The sequence below is a fragment of the Wyeomyia smithii genome, chromosome 1 (assembly GCF_029784165.1).
Source record: "Wyeomyia smithii strain HCP4-BCI-WySm-NY-G18 chromosome 1, ASM2978416v1, whole genome shotgun sequence".
Classification (NCBI taxonomy): Eukaryota; Metazoa; Arthropoda; class Insecta; order Diptera; family Culicidae; genus Wyeomyia; species Wyeomyia smithii.
Genome location: NC_073694.1, coordinates 22,077,657 through 22,095,100, shown reverse-complemented (window position 1 = coordinate 22,095,100; position 17,444 = coordinate 22,077,657). Strand labels below are relative to the sequence as shown.

General features: G+C 40.6%; 1 protein-coding gene across 3 annotated transcripts in view; it reads left to right on the top strand.

Moving 5' to 3' along the window:
• LOC129723224 (plexin-A4) overlaps positions 1–17,444 on the top strand; it is a 150,994-nt gene that overhangs the window by 39,068 nt on the left and 94,482 nt on the right. For all 3 annotated transcript variants that reach the window (XM_055677307.1, XM_055677299.1, XM_055677316.1), the window contains one exon: positions 15,498–15,700. In XM_055677307.1, the coding sequence (XP_055533282.1) occupies positions 15,509–15,700 (192 nt within the window). In that variant the 5' untranslated portion in view covers positions 15,498–15,508. The remainder of the gene's footprint in view (positions 1–15,497; positions 15,701–17,444) is intronic.

The window sequence follows — 17,444 nt, the reverse complement described above, 5'->3', positions numbered from 1 at the left end:
CTGCACTGCTACTGCTGCTGTATCCACTGCTGCTGCTAAGGGAGGACTGCTGCGGCTTCAGGTGAAACAGGCTCTTATATAGGCCAAATAGCACATTTCAAATGGCAAGGTCTATGATTCTGTCGACCGTGCTTGGGAAGCAATTATATAACGACCAATCAGAGGCCGAAGTTTTCGTTTTGACAAGGCTTGACTATTTTCAATAGTACAATAGTTTGAAAAATAAAATGACAAGAATCTTAAAAGATTTTCCAATCTATTGCTGCAAGAACGAAGGAAATCCATCGAATACTAACCGATTTATTAGCATTTGAAATTGGACATATTTTTCACTTTTTTCGGTTTTAGATTTTCATTTCACATCCCTATGTAGCCGAACTTCCTGAGAGAAGTATTCTACTTCAAAAAATTGGAGTCTACTTCTGGCCTTTAGGCATCATTCTGGTTCCGGAAGTACCCAATTCGGTCATTTGAGATGTCCGGGATCGATTAATGGCATCATCCCAATAATTCAAAAAGTAAAACTGGTCAAAATATGGGTTTTATTTGTGGGAGACCACCACCCCCTCTTACATCAGGAGGGGTGTCACACCATCATTGAAACGTTTCTTGTACTCTAAAATCCTCACTTTCCAAATTTGGTTCCGTTTGCTTGGTTAGTTCTCGAATTCTGCAAACATTTGTATTTCTTTTGTATGGGAACCCTACCTTCCAGAGGGCGGGGGAATGTCGAACCATTATAGAAATATTTTTGCTCCCAAAAACCTCCCTTTGCCGAATTTAGCTCTCGAGTTATGCAGCAAAATATGTTTCGTTTGTGTGAGAGCACTCTCTTCCAGATAGGGAACCTATACATTAGAGAAATGACAAGACACTCCCCGTTAAGGCAACTGTCAAAATCAAAACGGATAACGGCAATGCAAAATCATACAACTCGTCCGTTTTGATGTTGACAGTTGCCTTAACGGTGAGTGTCTTGTCATTTCTCTAATGTAAAGGTTCGCTACTCCCAGAGGAAGAAGGAGTTCTAAACCATCATAAGAACCTTTTTGGCTTAAAAAATCCTTACATTATTATTTTCACGGCCATAGGTTCAGTCATTTCCAAGCCTTTAAGGATCAGACAGAATCCCATTCCTATATGTATAGATATTGTTCTGTTGCGTGGCAAAAAGCTCCATCCGGTTTCACTGTTGGTCAATGCGAAATGAGATTCATTTTTCATACATAACATACGAAATTGCAAAATTGGGAAAATGACATTACTTGAAAAAAGGTTGAGCCGCTTACATCACGGATCCCATACAAACATCGTGAACAAAAAGCAACCGCTGTTTACCACTGCTTTTCCGGTTAATTTTTGTGTATTTTTTTCATTTTTGCAATTGAAATATATGCTAATTTTTATATCGAATTCTCTTCTGTTGACCTTCTGAAGCGTTTCAAACCATCCTGAGCTCAGTCAAAGAGCATTTTCTTCGTTGTCGACTATAAGTCTTCTATACTCAATTTGGGTTCATTTTTGTTGACTTTTTCTGGCCTCTTTGGAAGCGTTTTTCCACCATTCCGAGCTTAATTTGAGAGCATTTTTTCCCAAGCATTTAGTAGGCTCAGCTTTGGATTATTTTCCTTTATTGGCCTTCCAAAGTATATCAATTTGAAACTATTTATTTTGCGTTTTTTTCTGACTTTAAAAGTGTTTTTTTTTATATAATTATGAGCTCAATTTAGCATCTTTTCGGAGTACTGAGCTCAGTTAGAAGTATTTTTTTGAATTTTAAACTTAATTTAGAATTAATTTATTTTGTAACATTTCACATATCATAATGTGTTTTCTAACATTTCTGATCTTTCAAGTTGTTTTGTTAGGATCGAGTTGAGGTTATTTTTTCCTTTTATGGCTTTTTTGTCATTTTAGACTTTCAAATTATTCAGATTTCAGTTTTCTTGGTAAACGATTTTTACCATTTTGAAGTTAATTAGGTTCAATCTTCTTACAGTTTTATTTTTTCAACTATTCAGAAGCTGAATATTAAAAATATATAGGTAATGTTTCAATTTGATTCTAATACCAAATTTATTTAAATAGAAGCTGTCAGTCAGAAACGTTTTTTCATCAACTTAGGATCATTTTCTTGTTGGCCTCTTTTGATAACGGGGCAGAACTTTTTCGCTAACAATGCCGAACTCTTGGTAATTTTTGTGAACTTGCGCACCCTAAGAGTTGTTCAGAATTTATCTGCGTGGTGGCGTGCAAATCCGACCGATGCTTTCGAGACTAATATTTTTTTAACGTCTGTATGGCATGTTGGCAAAGGCATTGGTTCCGATTTCACATTCATTATATGAAAATGAGTTGTCTAGCATCACAAAAAAATAAACATGTTGTAGCCCCCCTTCTGTGGAATGCGGGACACATTAGAGCGGCGCAAACAGCAGAGATAAATATCATTGCCAGTACTGCGCCTCTCCATCCTTCGACTGAAAATCACTTCTCTTCTCATTACTGACCCCCTAGTATCAATAGAAGTAAAATCTTCTTCATTGAAGGCAGACAATAACCGCGCGTAATTCCAAAGATTGCGTAAAAAGCCATATGTTCATCAAATTTAAGGAACAAACTAACGGCAGCGCTCCACCAAATTTACGAAACATTTCATTACAAATTAGCCCCCGAACCGTCCTAATCCAACAGTGCACAGTGCTATAACCTCCGCAAACCTCCGAACCGAACTGATTTTTTTTCGCTGCAGTTCAATTAAGGTTCCCATCATCCCAAAGGCGCGGAGCGCGGCAAAGGCAGGCACAGTACCGGCGTAATCATTATTAGCTGAGAAATTGCTCTTTCCGCCCGATAGGCCGCCGCTCGCTGCCGCCATCGCTTCACAGTCAGTGCAGAGGCTGGCTGCTGTGCGAGAGTTGTTGCCAAAGAGCCGCCCGCAGGAAGCTGCTGCTCTCTGCTGAATAAGACCCGTTCCCGTACCGGTACCACCATTGTATGTTTCGCGCTTTGATACACGCCAAGCAGCAGCAGCAGCAGCGAGGCAGTCAAGTCAGTGTGTGAACACATTTTGGTATCGGTCTTTTGTTATCCTATTATTCCTTCCCTTGCCTTGCTTTGTGACTTCTTGCCTGTCAGCGTTTAATATATGCATGCATTCATTCAATCATTTCACTTGACGATGGTTTTTTTTTTCTTCTCTTCGGCTTTATTGCATTTTTTTGTGTGTGTGCTTCTCCTTCGAGACTTCATTGTTAGGGCACCCATGCACCGCAGCAACATCAGCAGCAGCAGCATTGAATATGCCTATCAATGGGCAGCACCAGAACCCAGAGCACAAGTGGTGCGATTGTGATAAATCATGTAAATGTGTTTGTGTTTATAAAGAGCTATAAAAAACCATAAACACGACAATGTTATCTGATACAGTTAGTTTACATATTGAAAGTGAATAAATTTTTCGCCTTTCTGTCTTGTCTGCGCGGAATTCAGGCGGCTGAGCTCTGAGCTGAGGTGAATGTGTCGATGGTTCTTTTTGCTGTTGTTTTCTGTTTTTGTTTGCTGCCTGCCTGCTTGCCCGCCTTGAACTGGAAAGCGTGGGGCGAGCCAAAGCGACCTTTCTCAGACAAGAAACTGCTGCCCCCTGTTGCTAGGGAGGAGGATCGTGTATTTCGGTAAACGCCAAAACTGTGTTACATCATAGGATCGCGAATCGAAAAGGCAAGGTCGAAAGCGAACTTTCCATAAAATTTTTTTCGCGAATGATTTTCCCTGATTTTATTTTATTTTTCTGCTGCGTTTGGTGTGAGTTTGCTCTCTTTCTCAGTCTTTTTCAAAAGTGTTTGGCAAACATCATGGGAAACCTTTTACAAGTGAAATTTAGCGCATTGTTTTCGATTAGCTTACTAAAAACAAATCTATGATGTGATGCTTTGTGTTGTAAAGTGGCTCACTTTTGCACATCAGAGCCTATATTATTTTTCGTTCAAAGTTTCAGTGTTATCATCAATTATCACTTTCTAAATTTTAAACGTTTCCCATGAACACTCTCTTAAACGGAAATGCCTTCTCCAAAAACATCGCCAACTCTCAAACTCCGGAATAGAACATTCTTAGAGTGTAATTACACATGAACATAAATTTTACAAACCGATTATTGAATGAAAAGCATTCCGAAAGCATCAATCAAAAATTATAAACACCAACTCTGTATCTTTTAAGCGTACAACTACGTGGAATGTACTACATTCCATTATCGAAACAAGAACTGCTCATCATTCGCACAGCGAATTGATCCAAAAATCACCATTAGTCAAGCATAGTTTGTGGAGAGGGGTTTTAAGAAATTAATTAAAATTTGACCACGTGGTTTCGAAACGGCCCGAAAGCTCCAACATATTCCCAAGCTTGTTACAACGTCAGCGCACTCAGCGCAAAGTTTCCAGCAGACTTGATGCAAAAACAAATCCCCAGCGATTTTGCCTTAATTCGCTCCTTTCAACTCCGTGTGCGCTGCGCCGCACCGCCCGCCCTCCTTCGGTAACCAATCGACGAAGACGATAGGAGGAAAAAAATTCTTCTCGAGATTCTTTCGCCGAAGCAATCACATTCTTTCGCACCTTTTCTTCCGAAAGCAATCAAACTTTGCCCCTCCGATGATGTGAAACGACGACGACGTATTCCACCTTTATGGCTTTGATGCTGCTGCTGCTGATGCCTGGTGCGAGATGCGTACGGCTGGGTGTGTGTGTGAAGCAGTGAATTACAGCCCGCTTCCTCTCTCGCAGCCAAGCGTATACGAGAGCGCCTCTGGTAAGCTTGGTGCGTTGCGAAAGTTCAACGAACAATTGAGATGTTATTGAAACTAAAGCTTAAGTTGAAAGGTTGGGGCTGAAGTTTTTCCCCTTTTGTAGAAGTTGATGCCTCGCGCGATGCCATCGCAGCAAGTACATACATATAGAATTAATGTATCTTGATCGGTACACGTCTCGGAGTATGCCGCGCGAGATATCAATTTAGCGAGGGGTGTCGATTTTGAATGCCACGACAGACCTAATTATCTATTCGAGGTGAAGGGCGAAATTTTCTCCAAAATTACAACGTGTTTCGTCGCTCTAACATCACAGATAAAAAAACTCGTTACCTATGAGCAAATCTTCTTTTAAGGTTTCATTTCAAACACAAGACCTTAATAACATCATGCGAGCTTTTTTTCTTACAGATAATTCATAGTGGTGGGTGTCGACTCCGCTAATTTTCCACACTGAAAATTCTGTTAACGAAACGTCAATTCACTGAATTCCCGAAGAGTGTCAATAAAAAAATTAGGAACTACTTCGTGATTGGGGCGAAACTAATAAGAAAAAACGAGGCAACGATTCGCCTTACATTTGGTAAAATAAATAAAAATTTATGTCATCAAGACAATATTGATTTGAAGTTCGAACTACTCTTGCACTCTGTTCACCAACAACAAAAACAGTTCGTAGTACATGAGCTTTAAGGAAAACTATTTACATTATACCTCCACTTGTCCCTTTTTACCTTAAACATTTTGACAAGCTACAAAATGCGATAATTTTATAAGGAAAAGTCCTAGAGATGTGCGATCTTTGGCAAAAAAACGTGTGTTTTGTGTACATCAACAATTTCTTAGAACAACGTTTTCTTGTAAAATACAGCTAACAAAAGTTATGTACAAAAAAACTAAATTTTATGTAACTTCCATATAAAATTCTCTATAACTTTGTACTCAAAGAGTCCAAGAATCTAGTTTATCCAGCAAAATTTGGAATTGTTACATTTTTTCATACCTGGCCGAATAAACCATTCCCGTAACTCTCAACGCAAAAATTAGTTTTTTATCAAAGGAACCTTTAAACAATTTTTGCTACACTGAAATTCTGCAGTTCATTCGTACAAATAATTGTTCAAAGCTAAGAAATTATTTTCCACTTTTTGTCCTTTTGACCACAGTGCACAGTGGTCCAATAAGGCAAAAAGTGGAACTTAATTCCATAGCGCCTTTCACCTTCACCCTACCTTAATAGTGTCTTGAGAACGATTGTTTGTATGAATAACTCGCATAATCGCAAATTGGCAAAAATTATGTAAAGTTTATTCTACTAAAAAATAATCTAACTTTTTTGTGTTAAGAGATAGAAGGATGGTTTATTTAGGAAAGTTGTAGAGATCGGGTAACCAACCCCGGTGGAAACTTTGGTCGTATGCTGACTGGGAAGGGGGAACGTACGCGGCTGTTTCCCCATGTTAGGGGCGGCGTACAACAGCGTCTGATCCGGAGCGGGCGGCTGAATCATGAAACGCGGTGTCTCGCCAGCTATATCAAAGACGGCAGCCCCGTCGCGAGACTAGGTATCGCAGCCCTAGTAAGGCAGCATACTGAATATTAAATACTACGAAAAATCCAGATATAAATACGGAACGGAATAATCGGCATGGACCTAGGCGAACGAAAAAGGACAACGATTATTGGAAACTCGGTACTTGGAATGTAAGGACTCTACTCGAACCGGCACGCGCAAGTATCCTGGCTAGAGAGCTGCGGAAGGTGAATGTAGAGGTTGCAGCTATCCAAGAGGTGCGGTGGCCGAAATCGGGAGAACGCGAATTCCGAGCAGTAGATCCTATTGCGGACACTTCATTTAAGTACCACAACTACTATAGTGGCGGCGTGAAAGCAGAAAGAGGAGTCAGTTTCGTGCTAATTGGAAAACAGATGAAGCGTGTCATTAGATGGAGGCCGATCAGTGACCGTATATGCGTGTTGAGAATTAAGGGCAAATTCTTCAATTACAGCCTGATACATGTGTACGCACCGACCAACGAGAAACCCGATGACGAAAAGAAGGAGTTCTATGAGCTTCGGAAAAGACATACAATGAGTGCCCAGGACATGATATAAAGATTGTCATCGGAGATGCAAATGCACAGGTCGGGCAGGAAGACTTCTTCCGCCCCGTAACTGGTAGGGAAAGCTTCCACTCTACTACGAACGACAATGGCTTGAGGCTTGTTAATTTCGCTGCAGCTAGGGGGATGGCTATCTGTAGCACTTATTTCGCACGCCGGAATATACGTAAGCACACCTGGATGCACCCGAATGGAGAGCTTTGCTCTCAAATTGACCACGTTATGATTGATGGACGGCACTTTTCAGACGTTACAGACGTGAGGTCGTTCAGAGGACCGAACGTCGACTCGGATCACTATCTCGTAGTAGCCAAAATCCGCGCCAGGCTGTCCAACGTGCTGAAATCCAAGGCAACGAGGAGGATGCAGTTGAACATCCAGCGGCTATCAACTGAAGGAGTAGCTGCAGAGTACTCGCAGAAAGTTGATGAACGGATTGAGGAAAGAGCTGAAGGGAACCTGAATAACCAGTGGAGGCACATCCACAGTTCGATCAGCACTACAGCGCGAGAAGTGTTGGGTACAACTGCGGCAGCTGCGCCCAATGAGTGGTTTGACGCTGAGTGCCAGCGAGTGACGGAAGAGAAGAACCGCGCCAGGGGTCACATGTTGGCCACGGCTGTGACTCGTCAGAGCATGGGTAGATATCGAGATGCAAGAGCCGCTGAAAAGAGACTCCACCGCCGGAAGAAACGACAGCATTGGGAGCGTATTCTTGCGGAGGCGGAAGGTTGCTTCTCCAGGCACGATGCGAGGAGCTTCTACAAGAAGGTCAACGGAATCAGGAATCGAAACGTGTCAGCCCCTGTCATGTGCAACGATAGGGAGGGGAACCTGATAACCGATAAAACAGAGGTGGCCAGGCGTTGGAAGGAACACTTCAGTGTGCTGTTGAACGGTGAGGGAAACAGTGGAGTCGTAAGGAGCAGGATGACTATTGAGAATGATAGTCAAGCTGTGGATCCACCATCCATGGACGAGGTGAAGAAAGCAGTGAAAGAGCTGAGAAACTGCAAGGCAGCTGGGAAGGACGGCATTCCCGCCGAACTCTTCAAAGTCGGGAGCGAACAGCTGTATCGTGCCATCCATCGGATCATGCTGAGAGTGTGGTCTGATGAAGAATTGCCCTCGGACTGGTTAGAGGGTCTCATATGCCCGATCTACAAAAAAGGCCATCGCCTGGACTGTAGCAATTATCGGGGCATAACACTTCTCAATACCGTGTACAAAATTCTCTCCCGCATCCTGTTCCACAGACTGAGGCCGTTGCAGAAGACCTTTGTTGGCGAGTACCAATGCGGTTTTCGAGGGGGACGCTCCACGACGGACCAAATGTTTACCTTGCGACAAATCCTCGATAAATTTCGAGAATTCAACCTGCAGACGCACCATCTGTTCATAGACTTCAGAGCAGCGTACGATTCAGTTAAGAGAAATGTGTTATGGCAGGTTATGATCGAACATGGCTTCCCAACAAAGCTAATTAGGCTGATACGTGCCACCCTTGAAGGTTCTACATCAAGCGTCAGGATAGCCGGTGAGATATCGGATTCTATCGTGACGTTAGATGGTTTGAAGCAGGGTGACGGACTGTCGAACTTATTGTTCAACATCGCATTGGAAGGTGCTATACGGAGGGCTGGTGTGCAGAAGGGCGGCACCATCATTACGAAGTCGCACATGCTTCTTGGTTTTGCGGACGATTTCGACATTATTGGTATCAACCGTAGAGCTGTGGAAAAGGCCTTCGGACCTCTCAGGAGAGAAGCTGCGAGATTAGGGCTTGTCATAAACTCTGCCAAAACGAAATACATGGTGGCTGGCAGAGTGCGTGGTAGTCCGTCGGAGGTTGGTGCTACGGTGGTGCTAGGTGGGGAAACATTTGAAGTAGTCGACGAATTTATTTACCTGGGCACATTAGTGACATGTGACAACGAGGTTAGCCGTGAGATAAAGAGGCGGATAGCAGCCGCAAACAGGGCCTTTTACGGATTGCGTTACCAGCTAAGGTCCCGCAGTCTGCAAGTCCGAACTAAACTTGCACTCTATAAAACACTGATTCTTCCGGTGGCCCTCTACGGCCATGAATCATGGACGCTGAAAGAGGCTGATCGACGAGCTCTTGGTGTTTTTAAGCGTAGGATTTTGCGTTCAATCCTTGGCGGCAAACTAGAGAATGGTGTTTGGCGCAGACGCATGAACCATGAAGTGTACCAGGCATACAAATCGGCGGATATAGTCAAGCGGATAAAACACGGCAGGCTTCAGTGGGCTGGGCATGTAGCGAGAATGCCGGATGAGCGTCAAGCGAAGGCTATATTCAGCAGGAATCCCGATAGAGGTCGATGACTTCGAGGTAGACTCCGCACTCGTTGGATGTGTGCTGTCGACGAGGATGCACGCGAAATAGGTGTTAGGGGCGATTGGAGGATAGCAGCCCAAGACCGAGGGACATGGCGACCTGTTCTGGATTCGGCACTGGATCGATAATCGGTCTGTCGCCTTTAAAGTAAAGTAATATCATATTTTAGCATATTTTTTGATAACTTTAAGAAAACGTATAAGTTAAAAAGGGGCAAGTGAAATCATGATGTCAATACTCTTTCTTGAAGGTGAGCTCAAGTACTATAAACTCTTGTGGGTTCCATTTGTCCCAATCCACCCATATTAGAGTATGGCAGGCATATGTGGCAGGCATATAATACTAACCAGAAAATGATCCAAAATTGAGCTGCGAAAAAATTGTTTTTAAGACCAGGAAAAATCAAACTTAACTTCAAATGAGGCGCAAAATGTAAAGAAAAATTCAGCTCAAAATAGCTTAGAACTCTTCTTGAGCGAAAAACCATAGAAATAGTCTCAAATTTGGTGTTCAAATGGTAATTGAATGCTTCTAAAGACCTAAAAACAAAAAAAAATATCCTGAAATTGGTTCAAAATATCAAGAAACCTTTAGAAGATCAAAAAAGATGATCCACAATTGAGTGCAAAATGTCGAACAAAAGCCTCTGAATGTGTGTAAACCAAAGAAAAACTACGAAATCAAATAATATTAAGTTGTTCCTAAAATGGCAAAAAATACTTCAAAAGGTCAATAAAAACCCTCCACTAAGCTCAAAATGGCGATCAAATACTTGTGAACGTTTAGAAAGGCTGGAAACAAAATGTTTACATATTTAGCTCGAAAAGGTGCAAATTTGTCTGGAAAAACTTTCAAAGGCCAATAAAATCCCAAAACGAGCTTAGATTGGTTATAGATTCGCTTCCAAAAGTCTGAGAAGGTATTGAGCAAAATGATCCAAAATTGAGTTTGAAATTACGGAAAAACAGATCTTAAAACCAGGACAAGTCAATCTAAAATAATTCCAAATTGAGCGCAAAATGTCAAGAAAAATAAAAGACAATAAAGAAAATGTTCCTAAACTTAGCTCAGAATGTTACGCTTAAAATGTTTTCAGGATGATTGAAGAAAAAAAGTAGTGGGAGATCGCTACCAAAGGTAAGATAAAGACAAAAAAATACTCTCGAATTAAACATAAAATCTAAATAAATGCTAGATGAAAGGCCAAAAAAATGGATTAACCCCAACGCAATACAAAATATCCAGCAATCTTCTCAGGCTCCCCATTAACTCTTCCTTTACGTTGAGTTCTTCAAAACCTCGAGAAATACCTCTCGATAAAACTAAGTTCCTCTTACAATAAACTGATGAGAGAGTCATCCAGTGTAAACTTCTCTAGAGAATTGCAATTGGCGATTATATTGTCCGGAGACAGCGAGGTTCGAGGAAGTAAGCGTGAAAAAGAAGGACATATACACAAGCACGAATTATAATAATCATGCCACTTACCATTTCAATGCAAATTGCTAATAATAGAGGCGAGGAATACAGCAATCACCCGGGTGGTATCATAAAGATCAATGTAAGAATAGCGACGAACGCTAAGATTCAAGATAAGAATTAGTCAAATAATAGAATGATCCCAAATTAAACTCAAAATGCTCAATGGAAGCATCTAAACTCTTGAAAACCAAGAAGAAAATCATCTAACTTTGTACTAAGAATAGAAGGAATATGATTTTGAAGCCCAGAAAGAGTCAACTAGATCCTCATTTAAGTTCAGAAAAATACTCATAATGGGAAAATAGTAGGAGGGTGGTATTCAAGACACGACCGCATGACGTTGACTACCGTATTCTTATATTCCATTGAACCAAATAGTAGAGGGAATTGCAACGCTTCTTTTACAAAACTTCTGTAACAAAATTTCGAGGCACCAAAAGGTGCCAGTTGCCGATTATTCTCGTTTACTGGTTAGTCCGTCCAGAATTCCAGCCATTTTAGTATTTTGAAGTAGCCACCAGCATCACGGATGAAACCGGCACGAGATGACCGGTACTATTTTGTTTTTCCTCCTTTTAGCTGCTAACACCGAGCGTCCGTATGTATCCGGTACGGTTTAATAATGAAACTGATGGGGTGAAATGTTCGAACGATACGTTTTATACCAAGGCTTCGTCAGATAATTAGAAAGAAGGAGTGGCTAAATAGATGATGGAATGGTAGAGAAAAATGTTTCTTGAAAGCTGCGCCGGCCGCTGTCGTAATATTAACATTAACACAAACATGCATTCTTGCAAGGTTTTTTCCGCTAGCAGCAGCATTTGGTATAACAGAAAATTCAACTAGCCGCTTCTGTACCAAAATTTCGAGGCACCAAAAAGGGCCAGTTGTCGATTATATTGTTGGTTTTCGGTTAGTCCGTCCAGAATTCCAGCCATTTTAGTATTTTGCAGTAGCTATTTATTACCAACAGCCACCAGCATAACGGGAGAAACCGGCACGAGATGACCGGTACTATTTTGTTTTTCCTCCTTTCAGCTGCTAACACATAGCGCTGTCGTGAAATTAACATCAACACAAACATGCATTTTTGCAAGGTTTTTTTCCGCTAGCAGCAGCAATTGTAAAACATAAAATTCAATTAACCGCTTCTATTATAAAACTGCGAGGCACCAAAAGGTGCCAGTTGCCGATTTCTTGTTTACTGGTTTCAGTCCAGAATTCCAGCCATTTTAGTATTTTGCAGTAGCCACCAGCATTACGGGTGAAACCGGCACGAGATGACCTGTACTATTTTGTTTTTCCTCCCTTCAGCTGCTAACACCGAGCGTCCGTATGTATCCGGTACGGTTTAATAATGAAACTGATGGGGTGAAATGTTCGAACGATACGTTTTATACCAAGTTTCGTCAGATAATTAGAAAGAAGCAGGGGCTACATAGATGATGGAATGGTAGAGAAAAATGTTTCTTGAAAGCTGCGCCGGCCGCTGTCGTAATATTAACACCAACACAAACATGCATTCTTGCAAGGTTTTTTCCGCTAGCAGCAGCATTTGGTAAAACAGAAAATTCAATTAGCCGCTTCTGTACCAAAATTTCGAGGCACCAAAAGGTGCCAGTTGCCGATTATAGTTTCCTGGTTAGTCCGTCCAGAATTCCAGCCATTCAAGTGTTTTGCAGTAGCCATTTACTACTAAAGCCACCAGCATTACGGGTGAAACCGGCACGAGATGAGCGGTACTCTTTTGTATTTCCTCCTTTCAGCTGCTATCACCTAGCGTTCGCATGTCACTGGTGCGGTTTTGGAATTAAAATGATGGGGCGCCGGCCGCTGTCGTAAAATTAACACCAACAAAAAGATGCATATTTGCAAGGGTTTTTCCGCTAGCAGCAGCATAAACATCGGAAACAGAAAATGACAACAACAATAACAACAAAGTCAGATCGATTGTATCCGTTAGTGTCGACTGTGCTTGGGAAGAGAGGTAGTGATTGGCTGCGCGGTATGATTTAGACAATCGATATTAATTACCAATTTTTCAATAGTGTATCTCAAACAATAGTTTGTTTTTGTTACATAAATTTAACCGTAGAAGAATTTCTGATCGATTGATGCCAAAACCTCGAAAACTTGATTATAGATGACTGCAAAATAAGCGTTCAAAACCTGACCACTTTTCTCTGGTTTTCCCTGGTTGAATTACTAGATTTTCAAATTCAGGGGCCTAACTTCGACATAGACGTTAGTCAACGTCAAAATTGAGATGATTTTAAATTAGAAAGTTGAATAGGTTGTGTATGAGACACGACAGCATGAAATTATGATAGCCTTTCTACGTCAGTATATTTCTTGCAATAAGTTAGGGAATTTACTCTCAAACGAGTTTGAGGTTAATTAATTTCATGGCTACTTCGCGGTGAATTTTAGTAATGAATCTGTTTTAACTCTCTCTTTTTCAATCGATTCCTGCAAGAATAAAGGAAATCTGTTAAAAACTGAATGAGTTATAAGCATTTGAATTTTATGCACTTTATATACACTCCGCTCTCAGAATGTTGTCACTAGACGTTATTCTACGTCAAAAAAGCCCTCGAAAAAATATACCCTAACTCGAATTTGAAATGGCTTCCAACATCAATAAAACCGAGATCAATGGTGAATAAACGTATCTAGAGGTCTGAAAAATCATAGAGCAGCAGAGTAGCAGAGTTAAAATGGTGAATATACCAAAAAAGTTAAAAAAGCTCAAATGGTAAAAAGAATACTCTTTTGATCAGTATGAAAAAACGGATCTCAGAATGAAAGAAAATGATCTCAAATTGAGCTAAAAATGCTTCTAAAAGTAATAAAAAACTTCTGAACAGAAAATGACAAAACGTAAAACTTTTCTTAAAACAATAACAGGCCAAACAGTCAGTAGTTTACCTCAAACGCTTCTGCGGGCCAGGAAAGTTAATCTACTCGGAACAACATGTTCCTACTCTGAGTACAGAAAGACCATAACTGAAAATGATCTCTAACTTAGCTAAACATGGCCAATAAAAACAACGCCACAATGGTTCAAAAACGAAGTAATGCCTATAAAAAGCTCTCATAAAACCCAGAAAAAGTCAAGAACATAACCTTATGATAAGTTCAGAGTAGCGCAAAAACGAAAAATGGTTTCTAATCGAGCATGGATTCTTCCCTCCCTAATGCTAAAAAATGACCCAAATTGAAAAGTTCAAAAGTATCAGTAAATCAAGGGCAGTTAATAAGCGTTTAGTGGTTGATAAATATTTTTGAGACCCCTGGCAACACACATTTTTGTTTTGGAATTTCAAAATAGCTTTTAATGAGCACCAAACATTCATATATAACGATTGCTCTGCTCATGTCGTTTTTCTACCCTAAATTCGTTCCGACGCCGGTTACTAATTCTAATGAACGTTTTAGTCAGCCAAAATCGCAGGTAGAACAAACCAAATCTTTGTGATTCACGCGGGGCTCCATTAGCCGTTCTGCGATGATTAATGCTATCAACACACCTGATATCGGATAACATAGTAAATTACCTCTAATATCTCGACTCACATGTCGCTTTTCATGCATCTCCACCAAGCTCCACGATTCATACCCTACAATGAAGATTGATATCACTGAAAATGGAACTTTGAATGTGTAAATAAACTTACCCAGGTCAATCCGCCGCCGTTCCCTTTCTATCCCCCTTCATGAGAAAGAGTGGCAACAACGACGACGACGACGACGACAACGACTACGTGGGCACCAGGTGTTCCTAACGACAGGTACTCTCTTTTCGATAGCATTTTCCTGCCCCGAATCGGCAGCCTCACACGGGATCGGCTGTGGGAACAGATTGGGGCTCCGCGCGCCGAAGATCTATCGCCAGAGCACGCGGCGCATCGTCGCTATAACAATGTATCGATAGTCTTCTACATGGCGACTGTGGGCTGTTTGGAGCCAAATGCTATATCCAGCCGTACAAAGCCGTAAGGCAGTTGGTACATACATAGATTATGAGACCTAACACACACACACACACAGCCACAGACACAGCCCATCGATATTATTGCAGTTTGAGAAGCTTTTCGGGTTGTTTGCCCTTTGGCCACCCTTCCACAATGGGAAGGGAAGATAGCGAGCAGCAGACTGAGTCTGGGTAGAAAGAAAGCCTTTTGAATCCGTGACCGATTCCCCATTCAGCAAACAACAAAACCCCAACTATCCATGTGTTCGTGTATGTATGTGTGTGTGTGCGGTGTGCGCGCTTGTAAGAGATTGTGTTTGCGTTTATGCTGCTGCATGTCAGAGAGTCAACGGAGGTCGCCTTTCTTTTGTTCGGAAATTATTACTCATAATTGAGTGTTTCACTTTGTCGGTCGGTCGAGTGTGTAGCGAATGTTGAAGTACACAACACAAAAGGTTTCCGTCAAATAAAGTGTAAACTGATGGGCTCCGGTATTGCGCACCGCTCTTCCTCTTTCGTCTTACCATCCAGCTTGGCTTTGGGAAGCCAAGTCAGCGCTCTGGGGTAGATCAAATTCCGACCGCCCGACTTCAAGTCACCGCTAGCCAATCTCCGGTGGAAAACAAACCTTATCTATCTAGGGTTTTTTTGGTGGATGAGTTGATACTTTTTTTTTGTTATTGTTTTGCTTCTTATTTTTGTCCCTAACCTTTTGGCTTTCTTTTTTCTCTCTCTCTATCGTTTCAGAACTCATAGCAATGAAGCGAACCCAGTGGTGCGGTATCATCCTTATCATCCTCATTAAGATTCTGTGCGCGCAGCCACTGGCAAACAGCAACTTCCCGCTGAAGGGAACGAACGGCACAGAGAACCTTAGCACTCGACTAGTTAGTCAAATAGTTTTTAATTCAACCTTGAGTCATCTGGCGGTCGACCGGACCAGCGGAAGGGTAAGTTATCACCGGGGGATTCTGCTTTTACTTATTTATTTATTTATTTCGTCAAGCAAATGTAGACTACAGTTATAATAATACAATGTTTTCTTATATTCTATACTTTATTTCCAGTAGTTAGTCGTTTTTTTATTTGATTTCTGCCCATGGTGATGTCGATATTTTCGCAGTGCTGGTTATAGTGACGCATCATACGATTTATTGGGCCATTTTTTGAGTAGTTTGTTCTGTGAGAATTTTCCGAAAATATTTTACGATTTCTTAATTGACGACTGGGTGCATAAAAATTTAGTTGTGATAATAATTGAGTAGATTGCACGCGTTGAGAAATAATGTCATTGATAAAATAAAGCATTGAAAGATCGCGGCGTTCTTTAAGTGCTTGTATGTCTATAAGCATGCAGCGTGCTTCATATGATGGTAAGGGAAATGATGTCCAATTTAGCTTACGAAGCGCGTATAAAAGAAATTGTTTTTGGACAGATTCAATGCGTTCTTCATGTGTGGCAATATAGGGATTCCATACAATGCTACAATATTCCAGAATTGGTCGGACGTATGTAATATATAATAGTTTGATTGTATATGGGTCTCGAAAATTGTGGCCGAAGCGTTTTATAAAGCCCAGCAAACTAATTGCTTTGTTGATAATTGTATTATAATGTTCTATGAATGTGAGTTTGGAGTCTAAGATTACGCCTAGGTCCCTAACGATTTTGCATTTTTCTACTGGTTGGTTTCCTAAGAAAATGTTTGTTGGTAGTGTTACTGTTTTTCTGCTAAAGGCTATTGAATTACATTTTTTAATTTTGAGTTGTAATAGGCTTTTGTTGCACCAAGTGTAGAATACATTAATTTCATTCTGGAATATTTCGAAGTCTTTTGCATTGGTTATTTCTATAAAGAGCTTCATGTCATCAGCATATACAAGCACATGTATTGACTTAAGAAGAAAGGAAATGTCATTTACGTATAATATAAAAAGAAGAGGGCCCAGGTGGGAACCTTGAGGAACCCCAGAAGTTACTTCTATTGGGTTCGAAAAGAAATTTTGAAAGCGGACTTTAGGTTATTTTCGGCCGCAGCTGTGCGTGGTATTTCAAACTGAGGAATAAGTCGATAAAAGAAAAATACAATTTTTCTTATTACGAAACATTTCCAGTTTCTCATATCCATTGCATGAGATCCTATTCTAATCCAATTCAATTTCATCCCAAGTCCATTCCGAATCCAATCTTAGTCCAACCCAAATGAAATTCAAATTAAATTTAAACAAAAATTGAATTCATTTCAGGTATAATCAATACCGAATCCAAATCCAATCAAAACTCAATACAAATCCAAGCAAAATCGAATTGAAATTTTAAATAAATATTATCCTAATCCAATCCATATTTCATACCAAATTTCCAATCCAAATTTAATCCAAGTTAAATCCTATTCCAATTCAGAGGCAAACTAACTTAAATCCTCGTAGCGACTTAGAGAGAAAAAATCCAAATAGCGGTCAGACTCAGCCTTTCTCATTCAAACTTGTTATTTGCCAAAATAGATTTACATGAATGTCAAAATCCAATAAAGGTATTTTCACTCTTTAGGTTCTAAAATATTGATGTAGTAATTGGAGTATAAAAAAATATGAAAATTTACGTAATGTTAGTGCTTAAGAAATAGTGAAACAATAGAAAAGACTCTTAATTTCGAACAATTTAATCATGAGCGATACCGGGACGTTCAAATA